Here is a 27,602-nt window from a genome sequence, read left to right on the forward strand (position 1 = left end):
GTTGAGGTGGTGGCCAGGCCGGGCTCTGCTCCCCGTGGTTTCTGCTGGCTGCGTCCCTGTGCCTCCCACCTGGAATTTCACTCTTTGTGGCAATCCCAGACCTGCTCCAAGGTCTGGAAATGGATTAAAGTGTCCAGAGGATCCTTTTTCCTTCCTCATGGAATCCAGATTCCAGTCGGAATGGAAATTAAGCTGCTCCACCGTGGCCAAACCCCAAAATCCACTCATTCCCATGGAAAACCCCTTTCCATTGGAAGTGGGATGAGCAATTAGCTCGTCACTAACACTTCCCCTTGGAAGGGCAGAAAAAGTTGGAATTCCTGCCCTGTTAGCTGAATAAATGACATTCCAGCAGCAAGCAGGGAACTCCAGCCAATGAATTCCCAGCCTCATTTCATTGCGTTTGTTATCCCCTGGATTATTTTTCATATTTAAGATGGGTTCATTGCTACCCTGGGCTGTGTCTGAGAGGGGAAGGGTGAAGGGTGTCCCAAGACATCCCAGCATGGAATTCCCAGGCTCCTGCAGCTCTAGTTTATCCAAAATGGGAACAGACAGATTTCAACAAAATCCCCCTTTTCACGGATTTTGGAAAGAAGGGAATATTGGAAATATTTCCCCTATGGATGAGAACATGAAGCTGCACTTTGGGATGGGCTGTCCTTGGCTGGAGCAGGAGTCAGCTCTGGGATTGGGAGCTCTCAGAATTTAGTGGGATTCGAAAATCCCTGATTCCACCTGGGGAAAAAAATAGAAATCTCTAAATCCAGCATTGCTGGGAGCTGCCTCCTGATCCACCTGGAGGGTGCTGCAGTGGAACATGGGAACTGCGAGGAACTCTTTTAAAAATAGCACCGAAATTAACCTGAAGGAGGCAAACATCGCGTCAGAGAACCGTTTATTGGTAACGAAATAAAACCAAAATAAAAAGGAGTTACCCTCCTAAAGAGGGGTAGGAAAGGCAGAGCGAGGGGGAGGAAGGTGGGAGTGAGAGGGAAAGAGGAGACAGAGGGGAAACAAGGTGTGAAAAAACCAAAATAAAAAGGAGTTACCTTACTAAAAAGGGGTAGAAAAGGCAGAGCAAGGGGGAGAAAGATGGGAGGGAGATAGAAACAGGAGACAGAGAGAAAAGAGGGCGATAGCAGCGGCGCTCGAGGGGTGCCGGCCACGTCCCCCGGCATGGCTCCTGAGGCGGCGGACACAGGTGAGGGGACACTCGAGGGACACAGGAGGGACAGAGCCAGCACAGGGTGTGGGCAGTGCTCTGGATCGGGGACGGGCAGGGAGCAGGAAAGAAGCAAGAGGGACACGGGGAGGGAGGACAGAAATGAGGGAGAGACGGGACAGCCGTGAGGGAGAGCGGGGCGGCCGGGGCGGCCATGAGGGGCGGAGAGCTGAAACGCAGGCCGGGCAAAAAGGACAAAACACGGGCCGGGGCCAGGGTAAAAGGGACAAAACACAGGCAAGGACAAAAGGGATAAAACACGGGCTGGGCCTGAGGCAAAAAGGACAAAACGGGCCAGGGCCTGGGCCAGGGCACAAGGGACAAAGCACGGGCTGGGCCCGGGGTAAAAGGGACAAAACACGGGCCAGGGCAAAAGGGATAAAACACGGGCTGGGCTCGGGGTGAAAGGGACAAAACCGGAAAATAAAAGGAAATTGGCTTCTCACAAGGGGATTAAAGGGGGCTGTGGGAGTGCGACCTTGTGTTCTGTCCATACAAATCTGCTTCTCTTCTCTCAGACCTTCCCCCCTTTAGCCAGGACCAGTTTGTCCCCACCTCCCTCAGAATTAATTGATTAATGAACTGTTAATGATGTGCTACAACTCCAGGCATGGACTGTTCCCTGGGTCCCTTAATCCTCCCTTTCCAATACGGGATTAGGGTTTTCCCTAATGGGTTTCTGCTAATTCCTTATGAGATTGGAGCACAAACACATCCCTGGTTCCATTGCCATTCCCACGCCGTGAACACATGCCTTGGAAAAGGACAGGGAAAGGGGAATGGCTTCACAAGGACAGAGGGATGGATGGGACATTGGGAAGGAATTCCTCCCTTCACAAGGACAGAGGGATGGATGGGACATTGGGAAGGAATTTCTCCTGGGAGGCTGGAATGGATTTTCCAAAGATGGCCCATAGCTGGGAGTGTCCAAGGCCAGGCTGGAGCACCCTGGGACAGTGGGAGAGTTTTACATTTCATTGTCACAGAAATTTATAGGTCATCCAAGAAAAAAATGGGAATGTTTCTAGCAGCAAGAAAATTGCAGGAAACTCAAAAATGGGGATTCATTTCCAAGCACCAACCCTTGAAATCTGTCTGTGAACTTCTCCTTTCCACAGGCTCTATGGATGGTGGAAAAAGGCAGAAAAATTCCCCTTTTTTCCATGTCAAACCACAAATAAAGCAACCCCAAACCAAAATTCCAACCCTTCCAAGCCTTAATTCCATTCTGCCTTTTAAATTCCGACTTGTCATAATTCACTTTTCCACAATAAATCTTGGAAACCTCACCCCCATCAGAGGTTATTCCCTTAAATAACCTGACCTGACTTTTAAACTTCCTTTTCTTAACAGACTAAAAGGAGCTGTGAAGGTTCCAGCAGCAGCTGTTGGGATGTTCTGCATCCTGACAGGAAATGCAGGCTGACACTTGGAGCAGGAGAAGCCCAGGAGAGGTGTCCTCAGTGCCCTCCTGGAGACTTTCTTTAGGTAAATTTTTTTCACGGATCAGCACAGCTGGAAAATCGACACAAAGTACTCCCTGCAAGTTTCCCCCAGGAAAAAAAAAAATTTTAATTAAAATATATTTCTTTTCCATCTATTTTTCCCATTGCATGTCCTCGGGGATGTGTTAATCCTCAGGGGATTCCTCCTAGGAAGAGCCACAAGGCAAAAAATTCATTCAAGGTTTAAAGAAAAAAAGGTGAGGAATGTTCAAGAGAGAATTTTTCATTTTCAAGGATTAAATTATGCCCATTTTAAACAAAACCAAGGAAAACAAATCCCAGATAAAAAAGGGAATAAATCCCAGAATTTGGCATTCTAGGTCCATCTGCTGTTGGAAATATGGAAAGATCATCAAGATATTTTGGCTGTAAAATACCTCCAGCAGGGGCAGATTGGGGGAAAGCCTCCTGAGCAAAGCTGGAGTGAAAAACACCCAGAGAGAATGGAGGAAAGGGCAAAAAATGGGGTGAAAATTATTAAAAAAGGAAAAAAAAAAACATAAAATCAGTGGGGATAGTGGCACAGAAGGCAAAAATTGGGGGAAAAAGCCCCCCCAAAAAAATGAGATTAAAGGGAAATAGAGCAGACAGGAAAAAAAGCACAGGAAAGGTCCACATAAGAGCACAGTGACAGGAAAAATACAGCAAAAAGGGGAAATATGCACCAAAAAGTTGAGAAAATACAGCCAAAAGGGAAAAAATACTCCAAGAAGTTTAAAAATTACAACTTTCAGTTAAAATCTGAATTTATTTCCCACTTGGGCAGTGGTGGAGCCTGAGCAGGGCAGGATCAGCCTGGTTCCCTTTCCCTGAATCCCTGCTTGGAAAAAAAAGAGATTCCAGAGCAAGTGAGGCCATTAATTATTAATTAGCAGGGGAGAATTCAAATTGGAACGAAACCTTGGTTGATTTAAAATAAACCTAAAGCAGAGCTGAGCTGCAGAGGGGGAGGGAGGGCTCTGGAAAAGCTGGGAAGAGCTGCTCCAGAGGGATAAATAATTCACAGGGCTTTTCATTTATTCAGCTTTCTTTACTTTCCTAATGTTCCAGGGAGGGAGGGAGGGAGAGAAGGATGGGGATGAGTGGCTCAGAAAGGAGAGGAGGGAGGGAGAGAAGGATGGGGATGAGTGGCTCAGAAAGGAGAGGAGGGAATGAGGAGAGCCCAGCAATCCCTGCCCTGCAATCCCAGTGTTTCAGGACACATTTCAGTCCCTATTTCACATTAAAAATGGGATTTTATATCCATTGATCTCCATGAAGTGTAAGAAATCTGCCCTCAGTAATTAATTCACTCCTGCAGGCACAGGATGTTCCTCTCTGGTGTCTCTGGAATGAGCACTGGGCATTCCCACCCTCCTGCTCCAGGTTCCTCACTCTGGGATATCCTGGAGTGATGGGTTAGGAAGGGCTCCAGGCTCTCCCTGTTTTGGAGGTGTGGGAGCACAGGGAATGAGGAGAGCCCAGCACAGTTGCTTCTTTCCCTCTCCTGTAATTCCAACCTTTCAGCACACGTTTCAATCCCAATTTGACACCAAAAATGGGATTTTATCTCCACTTAAATCCATGAGGTGGTTGAAATCAGCTCTCAATAATCAATTTATTCCTGGAGCCACAGGGCTGTGCTTTCCTGGTGCCTCTGGAATGAACGTGAGCTATTCCCAAACTCCTGCTCCTAATTTATTCCCCGTCCCGTATTTATTTCTCAGGCTCCCTGATCAGGGGGAAACAAGTGATTAGTGCTGATGGGAGGCTAATCAAGAGATTATCAGCGAGGACAATAAAATCAGCGCTGGGAGACAAAAGAAATCCCTCCTGGAAATGCAAATTCTGGCTGGGAAAACAATGGGATTTTGGGATTTTGGGCTCCGGCAAAGGGATAAATTTGGGCTGGGGGGGCTCAGGTGAGCTCAGAAAAGCGGAGTCAGCTTTAATTGCAGGAGTTAATTTGCATTTTTGCGGTGACATCACTCGACAGCGGTGACACAGCAAAATTAGGGATTTATTCATGGATTTGGGAGAACTCTTCACTCCTGGAGGGCGGTTTTATGGATGAGCGGGATGGGAATGATGGAGCCGAACCCCGGAGCAAAGGGAAGGTTTGGGATCCACCCCGGCCGGGATTTTCCCGGGGGCAGGAGGAAAACCAACACTGGGAATTGCTCAGGGACCACAGGTGCTGTGGAGCCTTTCCCAAAGCAGGAATTGGGGTGGAAAATAAATCACCCCTCAGAACCCATCTCCAAAGCACATCCCTGCAGGATTTCCTGCAGGGTCTCACAGCTGCACCCCAAATTCCCTTTGCTCTGTGCCACAGGGGCACCTCGGGTCCCAAATTCTGCTCCCTAAGGACAAATCCAGCTGGGAAGAAGCAATTCCTGGCTTTGAAAATGAGGAATTTAGCACCAATAATTCCTTTGTGTCATTTGCTGCATTTCAGGTCAGGGAATTGAAGGGCTGAGTGAAATTGGTGGAGACCAGAACCAAAAAGACCCCCCAGCTTTGATCTGAGGCCAACCCTCAGCATTAAAACTGCAAATTGGTCCCAAAAGTTCTTAACTGGGATGACACTTTTGAAATTCCTATTTCTTTTTATTTTAATTTTTTTTAAATTTTAGTTTTTAAAAGATTTATTTAAATTTGTAAAAAATTAATTGTTTTGAATTTTCTTTTTAATTTTTAACTTTTTTTAAAACTCTGTTTTATTTTCCACCACAAAAACATTGCTAACTGCTGGTCACAGGAACAAATCTATCCATGCTCCAATCCCACATCTGGACACAGCTGGGTTGGGATCAATAAAAATCAAGGATTTCAAGGCTCCTCTCATCCCAGGAACAGCAGCACCATGGTAAATTCCCCTCCCAGGAAACAGTAAAAAATCCAATGGCAGCACAAACTCTGGCCAGGATCTCCTGCATCCCAAACTAGGAGGTGGCAGCAGCAGAGAATTTAATGAAGAATAAAGAACTTTTTAGAGCAGCATTGCTGAGCAGCTTTTAGAGCAGCTTTTTATCACTGGAGAGGGGAAAACTGCCAATTTTCTTTGCTGGTTTCCATTTCTGCAACTCCTGTCAGCCAAAATAGTGAGAGGCACAGAAACTTTTCAAATGAGATCTGGCAGATTGGTGGGAAGATAAATTTCTTTGAGTTCCACACTTTTTCCTTGATGCTGTTCCTGGGAAGAGGATTTGCAGCTGGATTTGCAGCTTCCCAGTGCCAATCTTTTCTAGGAATTGTTAATAAAAGTCAGAGCTCCTGGGGGCAGAGGGTGGGGCTGTTGTCTGATGTCTCAAATGTAGAAAATTGTAATAATCCCTCATTAATTCCATCAGCTCCCTGGCAGACAACTGCTGGATAATTGGAGGGGGAAGGATTGAAAGGAGGATCCTGATTTAACACCCAACTTCCATGCCAGTGAAATCACAACCCTGGGAAGAAAATGAATCTGGAAATTAAGGTAAATGTCAATGGAAATGTCTTAACCCTTCATATAAATATTTTCACTCTTTCTCCCCTCTTTTTTTTTTGTAGGTTTATTTTAAAAATAAATAGGTTAAAATAGATTTATCAACCCATTTTTGTTTGTATTTAAAAAAAAAAGTTGATCCAAGTATTAATATTTTTAAGGTTATTTTAAATATTCAATTTTCTATTTAAATTCTCTCATTCCTTTAGGAGTGAAGCACAACTGAGTATTACAGGCATTCATTAAGATTTCTATTTTAGCTTTTATGATTCATTATGGACAAAAGCCACTGCAGGGAATTGTTCTGTCCCCACCTCTGGTTTTTAACTTTAGTCTCTTTGGGATTCCTGTTGGTTTGGAAGGAGCAGGGAATGGAGAAATTGAGGAGGAATGCCGGAATCTGGGTCCATGCAGGGCCTGATTAGATTATTACAAACTCATTTATTGAATAAATCTGTGATAAGAGATAAGAACATCACAGCAAATAAACCTATGCCCACAAAGGTTAAACTTCAGGCTGCCTCATTTGGGGAAAATCATTGTTTTCCTAAAATAAGCAACCCATTACAGTGGGAAATAGCAGGAATAATTCCTGGAAGAGCCCGCATAGCTCTCCTGAGGCTGATCTGTATTGGCAGCCAGGGGAGCATGGCCCCCTAATGGGACAATTTAAATGCATAACAGCTCCAGTAAACTCCTTAAAGGGTGTCCCCACATTCCTTATGCTGACATGGCTCCCCAGAAAACTCTGCATAGCTCACAGGCCTTTAAAGCAGGAGGAAATATTGTCCTGCCTGTCTCCATAACAGTTCTGCCCTTAAAGGTAGCACGGATTGTGTGGAAGGCAGAACTCGCATTCCCCTTTCCTTCCACCCCGTTTTAGACAAAGCTAACAAAAAAAACCTCTTTAAAAACCCAAAACTATTTCTGTAACCATGTCAGCTCCCCCAAAACAAAGCAACAGCAACCCGCAGTGGTGGGGAAAATGCAAAGTTTGGGATAGCATCTGTGAGAAGAAAATTTTCATGTTTTGGGTGAAAATGCCTTGGGCAGCTCCTATCTGTCTGGTTGTTTGAAGGCCACCCAAAATTGAACATTTTGGGTGTCCAGGCTCTCCTGAGCACCAGGAAATTTCAATTTCTCTTGATCAGATTGTTCCAAACCAATTCAGTTTTTCCTGATCCAATTGTCCAAATTTCCCCGAGGGTGTAATTAATCTGTCAGGTCAATTAGGCTCTGGTTTTGCTTCTTTAATTTTTTCCCAGATCTTGTGTTGAGGTAACAATTATTTGAGATTTAGCAGCACCTTCAAGCATTTGATCACTCCCAATCTTTCCCCACTGGGATTTTGCTCCTCACAAATCTGGGCTCTCAGAAAGCCGTGGCTGAAATGCCCAATTTTCTCCTGGAAAATTAAAAAGTAGGCCCTGGCTTTGCCCAGGAGCAAGACTTGAGGTAAATTAACTTTCACTTTGTGTTTTGATGGATGCTTAATGAAGCCAGCATTGTTCAACTGGAAATCTTGGAGCAGTTTTTCATCCCAAACCTCTCCTGAGCAGAGCCTTTGACAGGTTATTAAGATTTTAGTGTCACTGTGGAAACATTTTTCCAGGCTGTGATCAGGAGAGGTTCTCTGCTCCTTCTCCATCTGCTGATCTCCCAAACCAGCCTCATTTTAAAATCCAGCTTTTTTCTTTTGGAATATTTAATAAGCAATGATTTCCAATCCTGGATTTTTTGTCCTAATGACCAAGCAAAGCTTTCCCACCTTTAATGGAGGTGCTGAGGGGAGGAAGGTGAGTTATCAGTGGGAAAAGTCAGACTGCTCTGATAAATCCCCAAATTCTGGAGGCAGGGAGAGACTCATTTAGGGACTGATGCCACAGCACCCTGTGCCAAGGGATCCAGGAGCTGGGATGCAGATGGATACCAGATGGATTCTGGATATTTGTGTTTTGCACTTGTCCATCCAGGTGTTATAGAACAGGAAAACATCTGGATCATGCAATTATAAATTACTTCATATATGGAAATATTTATATTAGGATGCAGCTACGTTTCCCATTTACATCCAGGTGAATTTCCCAAACCTCAGGTAATTTCTGTGTTTTAAATGGAATTCCACAGGAATTCAGTTGATCTCCAGCACTGATTTAACCAAAGAAATAAACAACATTTTGGGACACCTTCCCCATCCCTGGCAGTGCCCAAGGCCAGGCTGGGCAGGGCTGGGAGCACCCTGGGACAGAGGGAGGTGTCCCTGCCCAGGGCATGGGGTGGGATGGGTTTAAGGTCCCTTCCCACCCAAATCATTCTGGAATTCCAGTAAAACACAGGAGGAGCAAAATCTCCAAGCACTGGGAGTTCACTTTTAGACATCCAAGTTTCTGACACGGATCAATCCAGGATGTCCAGCCCTGCAGCCAAAGCAGTGGTGGAATTAAAAACACAGCTCATTCCCTCTGGTTTGGCTGCTCCATGGAGAGGGCACTAAAATTAACTCTTAAGGGAAAGCACACCATCAACCAACCTCATACTCAAGTTTCTGCTCAGCCCTAATTAAGTGGGAAAACCCCAATATCAGGTTATGCTAAAAATGACTTTTAATTCAACTTTTCAAAAAATCTCTTTAATAAAGTTTATACTTACACATTTTTTTTAAAAAAATCCCTCTTGGAAGTGCCCCAGTTTGGGAGTAAACCCAGATTTACCTGAATTAAACCTGCCCCAACCTGATTTGTTCTGTCACACTCTAAGCAAAACCCTTCTCCAACCTTCCCTCTCTTTATGCTCCTATTGCTGCAATAAAACATTTACTGAGGCTCATGTATCCCAAAAGAAATTCCAGGAGTTTTTAGGACCTTTTCTACCACTGACATCAACCCTTCCAGCAGACAAAGTTCCACTGTGTGGCAAAGGCTGCAAACAAAGGACAGTGGTGCTGTAAAAAGGCAAATAAAGCCCTTCAGTGCTGCTGGAAAATGCATCCATTGACAGCCAGGAGCTCTGCAATTCCTTTTCCATGGAGAGAGGAGCCAGTGACAGCCTCTCATTTCTTTGCCATGATTATCTCATGGTGGGCACAGCCTTTAATAAATGAAATAATTCTTTTCTTGTGTCAAAGAGCAGGGTTTAAAATGAAAGCATGGAGAAGATAAATCCCCCAAACAAGGACAGCTGAAAGGACATTGCCACGGAAGGTCTGAGTTTATGCTCTGAGGGAAATTAAGTGGGAACATTTAGAATTAAAATATCTCCTCGCTGGGAAAAAAAATGTGAATATTCTTAATTTTCTGGATCATTAAACTCCTTCTGGAAAACGAGTTAAGGAACTCTGGGATATTTTTACAGCATCGAGGGTTTGGGGATTTCTGATGGTGTGATGAGTCAGGCTCAGGTTTGCCTGAATCAGTGCCCTCCCAAAGATTTCTCCAAGAAAGAGCAAGAATCCTCAGGGAAAGGTCACAGTCCAGGCACAAAGTTGTCCAATTCCCTTTCTTTTGGGACAAAGAGCAGCAAAGGATCTGTTCATTCAAAGGGAATGAAGGAGTTCCTGCAGATGGCCTTAACAAAGAAGTGTATCAGGATTAAAGGCATGGAAGGGGAACTGGGACATGGAAAAGCCAGACTGGGGTTTGGTCATGCAGATTCCAAACTCTTCTGAGCCTCAGGGTTGTCCTAGAGGAGATTCAGGGCTCAGTCAATGGTTTGGGGCTTTTCTTCCCCCAGAAATGGAAAGGGACAGACAAAAATCCAGCCCTGCCCTACGGCCACCCATGGAACTGCCCCCCAAGAAGTGAATTTAGAATGATTTTGGAAGAAAATCCAGGAAATATTTGGCCAGGAAGAGAAACATCAAAATGGGCCCCAAGTGGGCAGGAAGCCACAGCAGGATTCCCAGTCTTGGGAGGGACATCAAGGCCAGAATTTCATGGAATCACAGAGTCCTTAAGGTTGGAAAAGATTCACAAGATCAACCCTTATTCACCACTAAATAATGTTCTCAAGTGCCACCTCCACACATTTTTGGAACCCTTCCAGGGATGGTGAATCCATGAATCCACCACTTGCCTGGGCAGCCTATTTTCATTTCTCTATATCCCAAAAAACACAGCTCTGGACTAAAAATACTGGACTCTCCACGGAATCTGCATATTTCCTTTCCATTTCCTTCGAGGTAAGAAATCTGATCCTGAAATTTGGCTTCAAGATTTCATATTTAAGTTTGCATCCCAATTTTGCAAAATTGAACACAGGAGACGAGATAAATCCCTGGCATTCTGGGAAGCACAGCAGGTTTTTACAGGAGAGGGGGAAACAGGCACTGCAGTGTTCATAAATAGCATGAATTCAGCATGGGAAATATTATGACATCTTCATCTAATTTACATAATTTACATAAAAATAAAATTACAGGGGAATATTAAATTCCTGCATGCAAAACCATCTCTTCCTTTCCCTCCCTGAATGAGATTTTCTTTTTGCTTCCCAGTGGATTTTATCCAATATCTGGGATTTCTGGACACTGACATAATCAAATCTAACAATAATTTGATTTTCTTCTGAGCTCCTCAGAGCACCAAAGTGATTTTATTATTCTGAAGATGGTTTGAAAGCATCTTTATTGAAGGCCCATAAATGTCTTTAAAGCTATCTCAGTGCCAATGGATCAAGAATACTCCTGAAATTCCTTGTTGTGCCTTGTACCTGAAAAATCCATTTGGAACAGCTTCTCCTGTATTGAATTCCTGTCTGGAGCAGCTGATTTAAGCAGCTGATAGAGGATGGCAAGTGGCCCATTCATTGTGTTATCATTTTACACACTCTGTCCATAAAACCCCCAGGAGAAGGATGGACTGTCTGTCCATGAGAAATAATCCACTGGCTGAGGTTTATTGGAACAGTGATGGAATTTTAAACACCTTGGAAAAGCCAAAGCCTGGCTGCTGACGCGATTGGAGCTCCATGTTCAGGCTCGGAGTGAGAGGAATTAATGCAATTAAACAGTGCCTTAATTAGCTGCTGGAAACAAGGGCTTAGTTGGAAAAACAAGAGCTGCTAAATTTTCAAATAATGAAGGACTGGCGTACACACAGTGTGGGAATGTGTTATCAGAACAGCGGGGAAATGTCCAATAAAATAAACCACAGGAATATTCCACAGTTCACCTCTGGCCCTGGTGTTCCCACGTGGGAACTGCTCAGCTTCCAGCATTTTCCTGCCCTGGACAATGGGAGGGAAAATATTTAATTCAGTGTCAGCAAAGAAGGGCAAAATAAGGGCAAAATTTCAGGAGTCACCAGGGAAGGAAAGTTTAAAGCACAGGATGAGAACACAAGTGGGGTCTGAGGTGGTCCTGGCACTGCTGAACAAAATCTAAATGGAGAGAAGAGCCTGGGAAATGGGAACCCCTCCAAAATTCACTGTTACATGGGTAGGACAGAGGAACTTTGGGAGTTTTGGGGTTCATAAAGGCTGACACTTTAAAGGAAAGGGTGAAAGAGCAGGAGAAGTTAAAACAGGGAGAACCAAGTGATGCAATCAAACAAATCATGGAAGCAATAAACAATTCAGAATAAACTCCAAAGTCCCCTTTGGACTTAGATCTGTTAAAGACTTTGCTGAAGGGTGGCTTTGCCAAAAATTATTGGTATGAGAGATGGGCTTGGGAGAAAATCTGGAGACCTGAATAACTCCAGCTTGGGAATCTCCATTAACACAGGGTTTAATCAGGTTCTGTTGAAATCCTGAATAACTCCAGCATGGGAATCTCCATTAACACAGGGTTTAATCAGGTTCTGTTGAAATCCTGAATAACTCCAGTGTGGGAATGTCCATTTAAACTGGGTTTAGGGAGGTGCTTGTTGAGGAGCAAAGCTGCCCAACCTTCCTCCCAAAAGCATCACCTATGATTGGGCCCAGCTCCAGGATGGGCAGAGCAGGTGGGACATGAACCACCACCACCACCAGGGCACCTCCCTGCTGCTCACTTTGGGTTCTTTGTTAAAATTAAAATGGCTTTTTTCACCCCCAGTGAAATTTTCACTCCCTTGAAAACATTCCTAAAGAAAATATAGCTTTTTCCTTAAATGCCTCCCTAAAATGCCATTTATGTCTTCCTAATGACCTTTAGCTGACCCTAAGAAGTAATTTCACAGGTGGAAAATTGCCTCAAAAAATGGAGTTATTGAAACAGAGTCAGAAACGCCCAAAAGCCAGTATAATGATTATTATTTGCCTAAATTCCAAGCAGTAAAATAGCTCAAATCACATTTATTCCCACAAAAATGTACTTTTCTGGTGTATTTACTTTGAAAATTCATTTTACGAGCAGAAATCAATACTCTGCCCTTTGGAAGGAGATAATCCGGATATATTTGGAAAGATCCACTGTTCTGTAATAGACCCCATTAAAGTGCTGCTGCCACATTTCAGTGGTGATAGAGCCACTAAAATAATTTAATGGCTCAGGATGGGGCAATTTCCATTGGATTTTCTCTCCATCCCAGTAAGCTTCTATTAAATATATTTTATACATCTAATTCCTCCTGGTCTAATCATGACTTTATTGTCCATTACTTAAATTTCTTACATTTTCCCCTCTTTTGTGGTCCCATGAAAATAGAATTCTGAAAATCCATCCCTGCCCTCTGGAAGTTCCTCAGACAAAGGAAATTTTGGATTTTCACTGTGCTGTCACAGGGCTGGAGAGAAACCCCCCAAGAACTTTCTGTGATGGTGCAAATCTGCTCTGCATCCCCTGCTTAATTAAGCGCTAAAATCCTCTTTAATATTATTTTTTGGGGCGCCTGGCTTTGTAAAAGGCAGGCAGTGTAATTTCCCTGCTGTGGGAATAAATGAGATATTGCAATTAGAATTAGTTTAGAAAGGATTTATAAAGGATTCAGCCAAATTTCCTGAAGTGGGACATAAATAAAACTATTTTTGAGACATCTCATCAACACCCACCAGAGCCATCTCACTGTGAACCTTCACAGAGCTAAACCCACACCAGAACTCAGAGAAAACTGCTCTCAAGTGTCTTGAGCAGCCGAATATTCCCCCAGAAAGATCACCAGAAATGTCTTATCAGAGGTTTTATCATCAACCCCAAGAGCATTCCTGGATTGATTTTGCTGCTGCTGAACCACAAGACTCAAGTTGACATCAATAATCACATCAATACCCAACCCTCAATGCACACAAGATGAAAAAGAAGAAATTGTTGGTGTTCTGCTCCCACCACAGAAAGGATCAAGAGGATCCTTTTGTATCCCAGCAGCTCAAATCCCACGGGATAAGATTTGTAAGAGATTTAAGCTTGGATAATCACTGGGGATGATTATGTACACAAATAAACACAAACTCAACAACTATTTCTCCATAAAAACCACTTCAAAGACAAATTCCATGTTAGGCCGCAGCACTTTGAATTCCCTGCTCACATTTAGAACTGAGATTATCCAAAGCCAATGGGAGGGATTGAAAACAACATTTTTTTCCATGTTCTCTTCATTGCAAGTGTTATCTGACAGCCACATCAGCGTTAATGTTTCTCCCCAGCCCATCAAATATTTGATTTCTAATTAAGGCCTTTTCATCTCAGTTGGATTTGTCTCCTCATCTTTAATTATGTTTCCATCCACGCTGCTCAAGAGCGAGGATTTGCATTTTTACATTATATAGAAATCACATTGTAAATATTTATCAGATGGTTTTTCTGCTGCTCACAGATTTGGGAATTCAGGCTCACAGGAAAGAAGGAATGTTCCCATATTAACACCCCACTGCTTGTTAGGATTTTACTGCCTCCCATACATTGATTTTCCCTCTCCCTCAACTTCCCATCGCTCCTGAAGGTGCAAAACCCACCTGGGAATGTCACAGACACCAGTGGGAAAATGGGTTCTGCTGGGAGACCTAGGAACACACAAAGGCTGCAGAGAGATTTTGTTCTGTTTTAGAACTAAACCTTAACAAATCACTGAGGAAAGTCCCAGCTTTGAAGGTACCCACGGGGCAGGAAGGACAAACAAACTGGGGATTGGGCCAGAGGAGTTCCATGCTGGCTCTTTCCCCATAGGATATTTCTGTGGCATCAACCGAGGGAGAAATGGTGGGGAAATACTCATTCTTGTTTGGAAAAGTAGGTTTTGTGTGGTTACACCTCTAAAAAACCCCATTTCTTGGTAGGAAGTTGCCTATTGGAGTGCTGGGCTCAAGCGAAAAAATGGGAATTTTACGGAATCAGTTCCTGCCATTCTCGTGAGCATCCCAGTGATTTTTAGGAGAGGAACAGAGGTGCTTTGCCAGGACGGGAGGTCAGGAGTGACAGGGCTGGGGTAAGATCCGCACTAAAGGGCAGCGAGCCCCGAGTCCCGGGCGAGGAGCGGGAGAGCCCGGCCGCTGTCCGCGGTGCTGAGCGGGAGAGCCTGCCGCTGTCCGCGGTGCTGAGCGCCCGAGCGGGGCGGGAACCGGGCTGGCACATCCCCCTGGGCATGGAATGGTTCCTGGGAGTGGGGCTGACACATCCCCTGGACACGGAATAGTTCCTGGGAGTGGGGCTGACACATCCCCTGGACATGGAACCAGCCTGACACATCCCCTGGACACGGAATGGTTCCTGGGAGTGGGGCTGACACATCCCCTGGACATGGAACCGGGCTGACACATCCCCTGGACACGGAATGGTTCCTGGGAGTGGGGCTGACACATCCCCTTGGACATAGAATGGTTCCTGGGAGTGGGGCTGACACATCCCCTGGACATGGAACCAGGCTGACACATCCCCTGGACACGGAATGGTTCCTGGGAGTGGGGCTGACACATCCCCTGGACACAGAATGGTTCCTGGGAGCAGGGCTGACACATCCCCTGGACATGGAACCGGGCTGACACATCCCCTGGACACGGAATAGTTCCTGGGAGTGGGGCTGACACATCCCCTGGACATGGAATCAGGCTGACACATCCCCTGGACACGGAATGGTTCCTGGGAGCAGGGCTGGCACATCCCCTGGACATGGAATGTTTCCTGCAATGCTGCACCCAGATCTGCTGTCCCCACAGTAAGAAGGACGTGCAGCTGCTGGAGCAAGCCCAGAACTGGCCATGATGTTGATAAGGGACTGGAGATCTTTCCCTGTGGAGACGGGCTGGGAAAGTTGGGATTTGTCAGCCTGGAGAAGAGGAAACTTGTGCAGAGCTCAGAGCTGCTCCCAGGATCAGAATGGGGATACAAGGAAATGTAGAGAGACTTCACTGGGGCCTGAGTGACAGAACAAGGGGATGGCTTCAAGCTGAAGGAGGGGATACTGAGATGGGATATGGGGAAGGAATTCCTGCCTGTGAGGGAGGTGAGGCCCTGGCACAGGGTGCCCAGAGCAGCTGGGGCTGCCCCTGGAGCCCTGGCAGCCCCAAAGCCAGGCTGGACACTGGGGCTTGCAGCAGTCTGGGACAGTGGAAAGTGTCCCTGCCATGGCTGGGGTGGGATGGGATGAGCTTGAAGGTCCCTTTCAACCCAAAGCATTCCGTGATTTTGGAGGAAAAAGCAGAAACCCATCTAGGAAGGGAGGTTTTGGCACTTTTCTACACAGTAGCAAAAAATAGAATATTTACAGGGAAGAACATTATTGCAAATCTGTCATACATCTGTCTTCTAATTTCTTTTTAGCAAAAATTAATATGCAAAAGGAAAACAAAAGCAAGTGAAGAGAACACAGCTCCAGCCTGTGTGCCCTCATACCACAATATGATCAGTGATCAATAGCAGATCTTTTCCAACAGTTGAAAAGCTGTTTGTACAATACACACACAAACCTTTCTTTGCTACAGAGCAGCAGACAAACAAGAACTCTCCATTTCCCATCTCACCCCTCAAGCTCTGACACTGCACCCATTCCATCAATTCTCTCCATGGGAAACCCGTGTGGTACCCCGCAAACACTCGGAGATGGAGCCATCACTTTGTCCCCACAAATACAAAACTCCCAACTGCCCTTCCTGAGCTCCCAAACATCCCAAAGTGTCATTGTCCAAACGAGATCAGTGCTGGGGAAACTCTGGAGCAGCCGGGAGTGTCCCTGCGCAGGGTACGAGGGACCTCTGGTGGAAGGAGATTCCAGTGTCAGAGAAACATTTATATCCTCATTTATTCCTCTAATTAAAGGAACCAAACCCCTTGAATCCATGAAACGTCAGTGTCTAACCCAATATTCCAGCCCACTTTATCCTCCTGCTCTCCAGCTCCCAACTGAAAATAAAGCAGTGCCCTCAGGAATATTTTATTAAAATCTGTTAAGCGCCCAGACAGAAATAAACCAAAATAAACCTGCTGGAAACAGCTTCGCTTTGGGCCTGGATCAACACTTGGATCAACCCTGGAAAGAGTCAAATTACCTCCAAAATTCCAAGATCAGAGTTTTTAGTGTGGAAAAGCTCTGTTTGATCAGTGTCTTGGGCTTCACGAGATTAAAAATCACTCCAACTTTGCAACTCAAGGCAGAATTAAATTTATTCAGCTTGAAGAACATCACTAACAATGATTCCCAGATTTTTGTAGGGATTCAGAAGCCACCAAATGCTGTCCTGGGAGTGACAACAGCCACTGGCAGTGAGGATCCAACCAAGCTGTTCCCTCCTCAGGAGCAGGGAGACATTTCAGCACCACACACCAGGGCAATTTCTGCTTCTGTAATTCCTGAATTATCCCATGAGCTCCAGTCTGCAATTCCCTCAAACCCTGTCTTCTGTCACAAAGCTGAAGGCAGCATCTCCAGACTCTGTATTTATTTATTTATTGACCTAAAAATCCCAATTCAGAGACAGTCACAGAGCTGTCTGTATTCCAGAAATGGGATCTGTATTTGGGGTTTACTTAGGGTCACCTTAAAAAGAGAAATGCAGCCTCCAGCCACTGGTTAAGGTGGAATATTTATTCCAAAATCAAATTTAATTTTGATCTCCTAAATCAAAATTTCAAAGTCCCTTTTAGCCTCTTTTAGTATATTTTAGTCTCAAAAATCAACCAACAAAACAAAACCAAATATCAAACCACATTTCTTTGCATGAAAAGCACCACAATTTGAGGTTTTTTGGGAATACAATATCCTAAACACACCGGACACAGGACCACTGGGAAGCCCCTTTTAACCAGCATGAACACCTCCCAAATCTGCTGAATTCCAGGTCTGATACCCACAGTCACACATCCTGATGAGCCCACAAGAGGAATCTCTGCCTGGAGCTCATTTGAGACACTTAAAAACCCATTTTGAACCCATTACCAACCCCGTGAATGCACAACTGAGCTTTCACTCATCCCAAACCCCAGAAAGGAAGCCAGGGAAGGAAAAGGAGGAATTCCAGCCGGACTCACGGGGGTGCTGCTGTCGGAGAAGGTGTTCATGCTGACAGACCTGCTCATCTTGCCCGAGGCCAGCGACCTTGGGGACACTGGGGACATTGGGTACGTTGGGGACATCGAGGACGGGCTGCCCTTGTCCCGTAGCTCCGGGGATGGGGACAGGTCCTGGCGCTGCAGGTGCTCACGCCACGCTCGCTGGATGCTGAGGGAACAAAGGGTTTCAAAACATTGGGGTTGGGGTTTCCGGTGTTTTGTTTTCCTGTCTGGGTAAGGATCACGTGGAAATATCACTGTGGGGTTTGTATAAGGCACCACTGGGAGAATTCAGGATATTTTTGAAGGAGAATCAGGGAATTCTGGAGTGGTTCGGGTTGGAAAGGACCTTAAAGATGATCCAGTTCCAAACTCTTACCACATTACTCAGAGTCCAACCCAAGCCCAAAACCCATGGAAGTGATTTCAGTTGAGGCCATCCAGAACTCAGAATTTCTCCTACATTCCACCATCAAAATTTAAATATCCATTTGTCCATTTAAGTAATTAACAAGCTTCTACATCTTATTTTTATAACACATTTCAGATTATAATTCAGACACAACTGGAATTTGAGACCCAGAGCAGTATCATGGAATTATGGAATTCCAGAATGGTTTAGATTGGAAAATGTCCTCTCATTCCATCCTCTGCCATGGGCAGGGACAATTTCCACTATCCCAAGTTGCTCCAAACTCCCTCCAACCTGGCCTAGAACAATTCCAGCATCCACTTCTCTACAGGATTAGCTCCTTGTAGGATTTTTAAGCAATTGAGGTTTATTCACTGGGATGAGCAGTATTTACATATTTATAGTTACATATTTATATTTACATATTTATATCTACATGTGTTTCTATTTTAAAGCCAGAGAATAGAACTGAGCTTAAGTCATAATTGCCCTCTTAGATAGTTCCCTGAAAATGGATTATTTTTATCCAGCTTTTATCTGCATGACTAAAAGCTTAAAAGACACTGGGTTTTAATTTGAAACTTCATGTCCTTTTAATATTTTAATATGCATTAATATTTGAATGGGCTGTAAGTGAGGCAGTTTTCTGGATGGAGGCGATTCCTGTGCCAGGGCTGGAGGATCCATGATGGGAGAGGCTCCAGAAGGAATCCTCGACTCTGATATATATGTGGGGAAGTTGAGTTATTCAAAATCAAGACTTCTAGAATAACTAACCCCAGGGGAAACTCTGTATCATGTACAGCAAAAATTAAAGTTATTCTAGAATTCAAAGAGAGGATTGATTTAGGATATGAGGAAGGATTTGTTTCCCATTAGGGTGGCAAGGGGGAGATTCCCCACCCCTAAAAACACCCCAGATCAGGCTGATAATGTGCCCTTATTCATGCCATCTCTGCTCAGGGCTGGACTAAAAATTCTTTGAAGGTCCCTTCCTACCCGGACCATTCCAGGATTCCGTGATTCGGTGGCGTTTGGAAGTTCGGAGCTCATTCCCAGAGCCTCTGGCTGTTCATCCCTCCCTTGCCTTGCCCTAGGTGTCAGCGTGTGCTTGGCTGAGTCGGCTTCCCTGGGAAATCCCACTCCTCCTAAGCAAATTCTGCTCCTCCCCAGCGCAGAATTCTGCACTTCCAGGGCTGCTCCTGACACAGAATTCCTGGGGAACTGATGTTAAATGGGAAAATCGCCACGGAAAAGGCTCTGTGCTGCCCTTCCCTTCTCAGGCTTCTCTGCACACAGGGAAAAATCCAAGAGATTCCCAAATATTCATGAGTTACGCTGAGGAAATGACAAAAAGAGTGCAGAACTGATGTGTAATATTTAAAACTTGGTGCAAAGGGAATCTGTGTGATTCTGTAATTCAGCCCAGGATGGTTTGGGTGGGAAAGGAATGGAAATCCCATCCAGGGCAGGGACACCTCCCAGTGTCCCAGGCTGCTCCAAGCCCCATCAAAGCTGGCCTGGGGCACTGCCAGGGATCCAGGGGCAGCCCCAGCTGCTCTGGGAATCCCATCCCAGCCAGGAATTCCCAATTCCCAATCTCCCATCCATCCCTGCCCTCTGGCAGTGGGAGCCATTCCCTGTGTCCTGTCCCTCTGTCCCTTGTCCCCAGGCCCTCCCCAGCTCTTCTGGAGCTCCTTTAGGCACTGGAAGGCCACAATTTGGTCACTTTAGAACCTTCTCTTTTTTCTAGGCTGAACAGCCCAAATTTTCCCAGCTCCACATTCTTAAACCTAGAGAACTTTTCCAATTTGCTAATTGGAAGCTCTTTTATCCAGTTACACAGCAATCCAGGATGGATCCAGGGTGGATCCTGCAGCTCAGGAATTGGACACCCCTTGCTGCATTCCAAGGCAGATCCAACACTTTTCCTTACTTACATTTTCACTTTGGATTCCAGGGGCTGGAGGTTGATAGGATATTCCTGGATATTATTTTCTTCATCCATGGTGAGTTGATGGCTACAGGAAAGAAAAGGAAATGAGTTTAACGTGGTCCAGCCTGACATTCCTGCAATCCTGTAATGAATTCCCTAATCTGGACAAGAACTAACAAGAGCTGCTGATCAGGGGGTGTTGCTGTCTTTGGAGGAAGTTATCTGGATCTCTGTGTCCAGCTACCAATAAAAAATGGGAATTTGGATCCAGTTTTCCAGTGGGAACCTGCCTGAATCCCTGTTTCAAATCTCCCAGCTGCCACAGCTTCAGGGACAGGCACAGCCAGCAAAAGAGTTGCTGTAAATTAAATAAAAAAACAAACCCTGGCAGATCTAACAGATATTCCTGCTAAATTAACTTCCATCCCCATGGCCACGCTGGAAAAGCTGAAGAGGGAAATGGAAAGGAACAATGGGAATCCTGGCAGCAAATGAGTTACAGCAGCAAAAGCCACATGGAGGGGGTGAGGAGTAAATTCTTTGTAATAAATGATGGCCAAGGAGCTGTTGCTGGGAACTGATGGCTCGAAGAAAGCAATGTGAAAATGCTGGAATATCCAAATCCAGCATCTGGGAACACTGCCCTGGATGGAGCAGCAGCATGGATTGAATGCAGCTCTCAGCAGGGAAATTTGGGAAGTCAGACCCCGACCTGGGGAGTTATTTTGAGACTAGCTGGGCACTCAATGATATCATTGTCAGAAATTGTCCTCTTGTAACTAAAAATAGGGGTTGTTAATGGGAGAAAAGCAAAATTTGGGACAATGTCTGTCACAAAGAGGATCCCTCAGCAAAGGGTTCACACCTTGGAAAATCCATTTCCCTTTCTCATGGGTGAGATATTTTGGAAAAGGCACATTTACCTTTGGAGTGAGTCTTTGCCATCATTGACCTGTTCCAGGGTGTGCTGGAGCCTCCTGAGTTCTTCCTGCAAGGACAGAGAGAGAAAAAATAATTATTTTTATGAGAAGCCCTTGGAGATTCCCTCTCAGTCTCAAGACAAACCAAGTTTTGAGTCAACCCTGAAAAAAAACCAATCCCTCAAGTGCCTCCTACAAGATTTTAAACTCAAAAATCCGTAACAATGACAAAGAAACCAATATCTTGTTGATAATCCAGCACAAGTTTGAAAGGAAATATCAGAGCTACAAAAATAGTACACAAAGTAAAAGAGAGAGATTTTCTTTCCCATCTTGGATGTCTTTGATTCCAGAGATGCTCCTGGGAATCTTTGTTCTGCAATCAAAACCTATTCAGGCCCTTAATGAAGAGATTTCCAGCCTGCACCAGTTCCTGTTCCAGCAGTTTTATGTGGCAGATGTGGAGCTGGGAATCCCCACATCCGTGGTAATTCCCAGGAAAAATCCATCCCTGGCATTCTGCACAGAAGTTTGGCTTAAAAACTGGAATTCTTCTGAGGCACAGCTCAGTTCAGAGATAACCACACAACCTCTCCTTCCCCCACATTTTCCCTCTGGCAGTTTTTGCAGCCTCCTCCAGAGCTGGGTACAGTAATTTAGAATGTGAAAACAATTTGCAGTTGACTTTATCCATAGCTCAGGGTGCCAAGAGCTGCCTGACTTCCATAAATCACTCCTGGTGTTTGACATCATTTTCCATTAACCCCGGGGTGAAGACTGAGCACAGAACAAAAAAAGCAGAAGGCAGAATTGGTTGTGATGTTTTTGACAATTCCGAATGAAACCTCACTGGGCAGTGCCTCTAAAAGCTGGGATAAAAGGCAGCTCTGGAGGGGGCACAGCCAGGTTTGCATAATTGGGAAGAGGAGGAGACAGGAAATCGATCCTAATTTCAGTCGGGCATCAGTAACCGCGGGTATCGAGGGATTGATGGAGCTGCGGGATTGATGGAGCTGCCCGTGGTGCTGAGCCCGGGGAAAGGGCCGGGATGCTGCAGGGACACCGGGGGACACAGGGACAGCCAGGATGGTGCCACCCCAGCCCCGCACCCTGCCCAGAGCCACCCAGCTCCAGGAATTCCATTGGAAGGGATCCATGCTCTGCTGGAACCCAGGATGAGTTACGGGGCCTCTCTGAGCCCGGATAAAACAAAAATATTGTGAAACTCCCTGGGCTTTCCTTTTCCCACCTTCAGCTGCATACCTGGACAGGGCACAGAGACACTGAGGGGAAAATATCCAGGAAAGCTTGAGGAGCACACTCAGAGCAACCCGAAGTGTCATTTCCTAGTCCTTAATGTGCTCATTCCATTTATCCATTAATTATTATTCAGCCTGATTCTACCCAGCATCCTGGGGTTTGTTAATTTTATATTTTTTCATTTTTTTATTGCTTTAATTGCACGACACACTTGAGTCTGGATTATTTTGGAGAGGGATACGAGGAGGTTGGAAAGCAGGCAGAGTGAATTCCAGCATGGCAGGGAGGGGAAGGCAGGGGGAAATCTCACATGACAGATCCATTTCTGAATTCCCAGGGGAGGGGCTTTCCCCAGAAAAAGCAGGGAGCTCTTTTTATAGCTCCTGAGCCTGTTAATTCTAGTGACAACAACAGAGGAGTGTTTGAAAACTGAAAGGAAATCTATTAATCCAATTTTCAGCTTTTCAGTGTGGGGGAATGTCTGTAATCCTCACAAAAGAGGGATGAACTACTTTGGGAATCAGAAAGTTCCTGTAAAAAGTAACAATCCCATCTATAAAAAAATATTATTTCTACAGTGTTTTCTTCCTGGGGTTTTAGGAGGAAACCTGAGGAGTCTGGGGGGTGGAGGAGGCTCAGGGGGCCCTTGTGGCTCTGCACAGCTCCTGACAGGAGGGGACAGCCAGGATGGGATTGGGATCTGCCACCAGGGAAAGGGACAGGAGGAGAGGGAATGGCCTCAGGCTGGGCCAGGGCAGCTCAGGGTGGAAATCAGCAGGAATTTCCCCATGGAAAGGGGGCTCAGGCCTTGGAACCGCCCAGGGAGGTTTGGAGTTCCCATCCCTGGAGGTGTCCAAGGAATTCCTGGCAGTGGCACTCGGTGCCCAGGGGGGGATCGGGCACTGGTTGGATCCTGGAGGCTTTTCCAGCCTTGGTGATCCCGGGATTCCGGCCATGTGCACAAATCACAGCACTGGAAAAGAGAAATCCCCTGCCAAGTGAGCACAGAGGGGAGGAGGAGGCTCTGGAGCTGCTGAGCAGTGACATCTCTGCTCTCAGACATCTCTCTCTCCTCTGATGGCTCCGAAGATGGTTTTAATTCCGGTGGTTGCTCGGCAACTGCATCCACGTGCGGCAGCGCTGCTCTTCACCTGGAGCAGGGAAACACCGGATGGTCCTCAGGAACATTGGGATGGTCCTCAGGAACACGGGAATGGCTCCTCAGGAACAATGGATGGCTCCTCAGGAACACTGGGATGGTCCTCAGGAACATTGGGATGGTCCTCAGGAACAAACACCGGGATGGCCCCTCAGGAACACTGAGATGGCTCCTCAGGAACACCGGGATGGCTCCTCAGGAACATTGGGATGGCTCCTCAGGAACCCTGAGATGGCTCCTCAGGAACACCGGGATGGCTCCTCAGGAACAAACACTGAGATGGCTTCTCAGACACACCAGGATGGTCCTCAGGAACACCGGGACGGCTCCTCACAAATACTGGGATGGTTCCTTAGGAACAAACATCAGGATGGTTCCACACAAACAAACATTGGGATGGCTCCTCAGGAACACCAGGATGGCTCCTCACAAATATTGGGATGGCTCTTCAGGAACATCAGGATGGCTCCACAGCAACATTGGGGATGGCTCCTCCCAAACCTGAGCAGGACCAGGAGACAGTGACAGCAACAGCCACAAACGCTCCTCCTCAAGTTGTGCCTCTGGTGCCCAGCAGCAGGAAAAGCCAAGGAAACTCAGCTGCAGGTGGAACTCCTCCCTCCTCCTCCCCACCAAACCAGTCTGGAATTCCATGGCATGAGGCTGCCTCCAGTGTCCATGGGATGTGGAAATGCTGCTCATGTTGGAGGCTGGTGGGGCATGGAACTCCAAGGAAGCCTTGGAGCACACACTGATGATCATCCTGGTCCTGGATCTGTTTTCCCAGTCCTGGATCTGTTTTCCCAGTCCTGGATCTGTTTCCCCAATCCTGGATCTGTTTCCCCAGTCCTATTTAGCACACCCAAACCTAAGCAGGTTTCAAGTGGCAGCTGAAGCAGAAGGGTTTGAACTGGGATTTTAAACCCCATCTCATCCCATCACCTGCCACACTTCCACAGCCTGGGATGCTCCTGCTAATCTGACACAGGGACTGGGATGCACAGGACCCTTAAAATCAGCCCAGAGCTAAAATAACCAACATTTTTCCCTCAGAGGTCCCACTCCAAAGCCAAAGCAGAACCAGGAATCATTGCCAGGGTTTCCCAGCTCCACAGTTATCCCATTCCCATTCCCTCGTGTGCTGTGGGAAGTGCTGGGCATTGAGCACAGAGCAGCTCTGGGTGTTTGACTGACAGAGTCCCCCAGCATCCAGCAGGGCCTTGGGGTAAAGGGCATCCCAGGAAAACCTGAAATGCAAACAAAAAAAGCAGCACGGGAAGCCCTGAGATGGAAACTGGTCACATTCAGTCTGGAAAAGCAAAGAGCTCCTCTGGTATGAATAATTCACAAACAGCCTCAGACAAATGATCTCAGGTCTGGAAGGAAATGGGAAAACCTCTGGAGGCTGCAGTTCTTTTTATTCCTGCCTGGTTCCTGCTGAAAGCTGTTTTCTCTGGGGTTATTTTTTAGTCTTTAGAAAAAGAAATATATATATGGATATCTAAACAGTTGGGTTGGATGTTCAGAGAACACAGCAGACCCCAGAGAAATCCTTTCATTTTATTTTCATCTCTGACTGGTGAATTATTCATTAACAGGAATCACGCAATGGGGAAAAAATTAAAAATTGGCAAATTAGTTTTCATTTGTTGACGTTAATTATTTAGTGTTCTTCCCTTTTATTAGAGGAACCACAGAGGGGGATTAGTCTTGTTCTGGCACTCCGAGTTTGCTCCCCAGACAACTCCCAAATCAGCATTGCTGAGGCTACTTCTGTGGAAAATCCATGGGAATGTGACTCCAGGGCTGAGGTGTTGGGGCAGAGCTGGATTTTGGAATTCCAGAGAAGCTTTTGGATATTTTTCCACAGCACTTTGTAAAAAAATTAGTCAGATGGGGCTTTATTTCCAGATATCACTCCAGCCATGGCATTAATGGGGATCTCATGAATTAATCTCCCTGAGCTCAGCTACAAACACCCAACATTCCCATCAACCTCATTGCAACAAAGAAATTTCCTGGTATTTAATGGGCAGTGGGAATGGAATTGTCTCAGGAACAGCTTGGTTGGGATTTTGCAGCCTCACTGCCCTGAAGAGCCAGAGGCAGGACAAGTTAATCACAAATGCTGGAGCCAGACTAAACCTGAGCTCAGCCTCCCGAATCTCTCCCTAATCCTGCTGCTCAGCTCACAGGAGCTGCCAGGAGAGCTCGTCCAACACCTCATCCAATTTTTCTTCTGTCAAATGTCAGTGGCTGCTCCGTCCTGAAAAGCTGGAAAAGCTTTGATTCCTCCCAGCTTTTCTACCAGGCAGCCACACAAATCCCAGGCTCAACCCTGATTTTTCTGAAATACTCTCCAAATGAAACCTGCCACTCATTTATATAAAAATGTACAAAATAATAATAAAATAATGATTGAAACTCCACCTGGCTTTGTGGGAGTCCCCATTATGACCAAACTATACCTATTTCTAGCTTTTTAATGAGTTCCTGAGAGATAAAACTGCTCCTGGTGCCTGAGAGTGAATAATCCCAGCTGAGCCTTTCCAGGGAAGTTCAATTCTTCAATCCCAGAGCCCAAATCCCAGTTTTCTGCAGCAGCTGGTCCTGCTCCACTGAATTTCTGTGCTGGGAAATGTGAAGGTGACCCCAGGACCTGCAGCATCCTCAGTTCAGTCAGGTGGGCTCAGCTTGTAATGAACTGAATTAAACAATCTTGCCTTGATTGGGTTAATTCTGCCCTCCCTGGCTGAGGTTTTTAGTGCATTTTCACAGAGGGAAGGGGAATTTTGCCAGCCCCAGTTTCCTGCAAACACACATCCCTGGGAGGATTTCAGACACATCCACCAGGACAGGAAATTAAAGGTCTCAGCTCCCAGACATCACAAGATCAGATCAAAACCCAAATCAAATTCCAGTGTTCACAAACAAAACCTGGGATAATGAAAGGAGGCCTGGCCACGGGGAGGAGGTGGAATTACATCAGCTTTGTTGCCCTTCCAGGACCTTTCTCCAGACTAAACCAAAATGCTGCATAATTGTTCAGAGTAAAAGAACCCCCAAAAGTGACCAAACCCCCCTCCCTCACTGCCTGCTCTCCCTGCAGTCTCTGCCAGGAAGGAACCTCTGCTTTGGCTTTCCAGGATCAAACTGAATTCAGATGTCAGACAGAGTAATGACAAAACCCTTCCTTTGAAATGTCTCCTTCCTGCCTTTATCCAAGGGACAGAAAGGACAGAAACTCAATCCACCAGAGCTTTGAACTCTGCCATCCCAAAGCAAGGCAGAGCCCTGGGGCTCCCCCATGGCAGCCCTCACTGATTAAATCTCTTCTTTTCCAGCTGCTTTCAGAACACTTTTAATCCTCAAAGTTCACAGTGACACTAAAGACCTTTCCCAGCTGAGCCTGAGAGTGAAACATCCCAATTTTCCAGGTTTAATGCTACAGGAATGTCAGGAACACCACAGAAACAACACACAAGCCCTGCCAAGCCGCACTGGGGTCACAGGAGTGAACTTCATCAAGTGAAAAGCAGCAGAAAAGGTCAAACGGGCACGAGGAGTCCATCCCTGTGGGTCCTGTGTGTGCAGGGTGAGGGGAGGCTGGAAGGAAATGTTCTGGAAATGTTACATTGGAGCTGCTGCTTTAATGCTGATCTTGGACCTCTGGCAGCTGCAGCATTCAGGGGAGGGATCTGTCGCAGTCTGGCTCAAAACAAACCCAAATGCTGGTGCTGGGTGTTCTCCTGCTGCCTCTGTCAGGGCTTGCTGGAGCTGGGAAAGGTCAGATCACGGCTCCCACAGGAGAGGCTTCCCAGGGAGAGCAGCTCTGGCTGGGCAGGAAAGGGCAGCTGGGTGATGCTCCGTGCTCAGAGCTGGGAATGCTGCAGGGATGCTCTGGCTGCTGGGCTGTGTGGGGCATTCCTGGCACAGGAAGGAATTCCATCCCTCCATCCCTGTGCTGGGCTCTCTGGTAGGACAGAGCTGCCATGGGGGAGTTTGAGGCACAGGGCACACCGTGTCATGCAAAGCATTAAATCCGCCATAAAACAGGAGCTGTAAATTTAGGGATTAAGCCCAGGAGTATAATCTGGGTCCCTGGTTCAGTGACCACTTCCTTGTTGGAAAATCCGTTTTTATGGCCAGAAGAAACCAACAAAAAACACCAAAGCACCAGGACTGCAGAGCTGTGCCATCCCAATCTGAGGAACTGATTGGAGCCAACCTCTCCTGCTGGAGAATCCCAGGATGGTTTGGGTTGGAAGGGACCTTAAAGCCCATCCAATTCCACCTGAGACACCTCCCACTGTCCCAGGTG

At 46.1% G+C, this 27,602-nt stretch overlaps 1 protein-coding gene across 1 annotated transcript in view; it reads right to left on the reverse strand.

Annotated features, from left to right (window-relative positions):
- Positions 1–27,602, reverse strand: part of IQCJ (IQ motif containing J) — a 48,307-nt gene that overhangs the window by 13,968 nt on the left and 6,737 nt on the right. Inside the window, exons 2-6 of the mRNA XM_054282304.1 lie at positions 22,112–22,125; positions 20,866–20,930; positions 19,947–20,027; positions 17,707–17,763; positions 17,574–17,640 (exon numbers count right to left, since the gene is read on the reverse strand). Coding sequence (XP_054138279.1) covers positions 17,574–17,640; positions 17,707–17,763; positions 19,947–20,027; positions 20,866–20,930; positions 22,112–22,125 — 284 coding nt within the window. The remainder of the gene's footprint in view (positions 1–17,573; positions 17,641–17,706; positions 17,764–19,946; positions 20,028–20,865; positions 20,931–22,111; positions 22,126–27,602) is intronic.

The sequence above is a fragment of the Melozone crissalis genome, unplaced genomic scaffold, assembly GCF_028551555.1.
Source record: "Melozone crissalis strain CALT ecotype California unplaced genomic scaffold, PUWL_Pcris_2 ptg000034l_1, whole genome shotgun sequence".
NCBI lineage: Eukaryota > Metazoa > Chordata > Aves > Passeriformes > Passerellidae > Melozone > Melozone crissalis.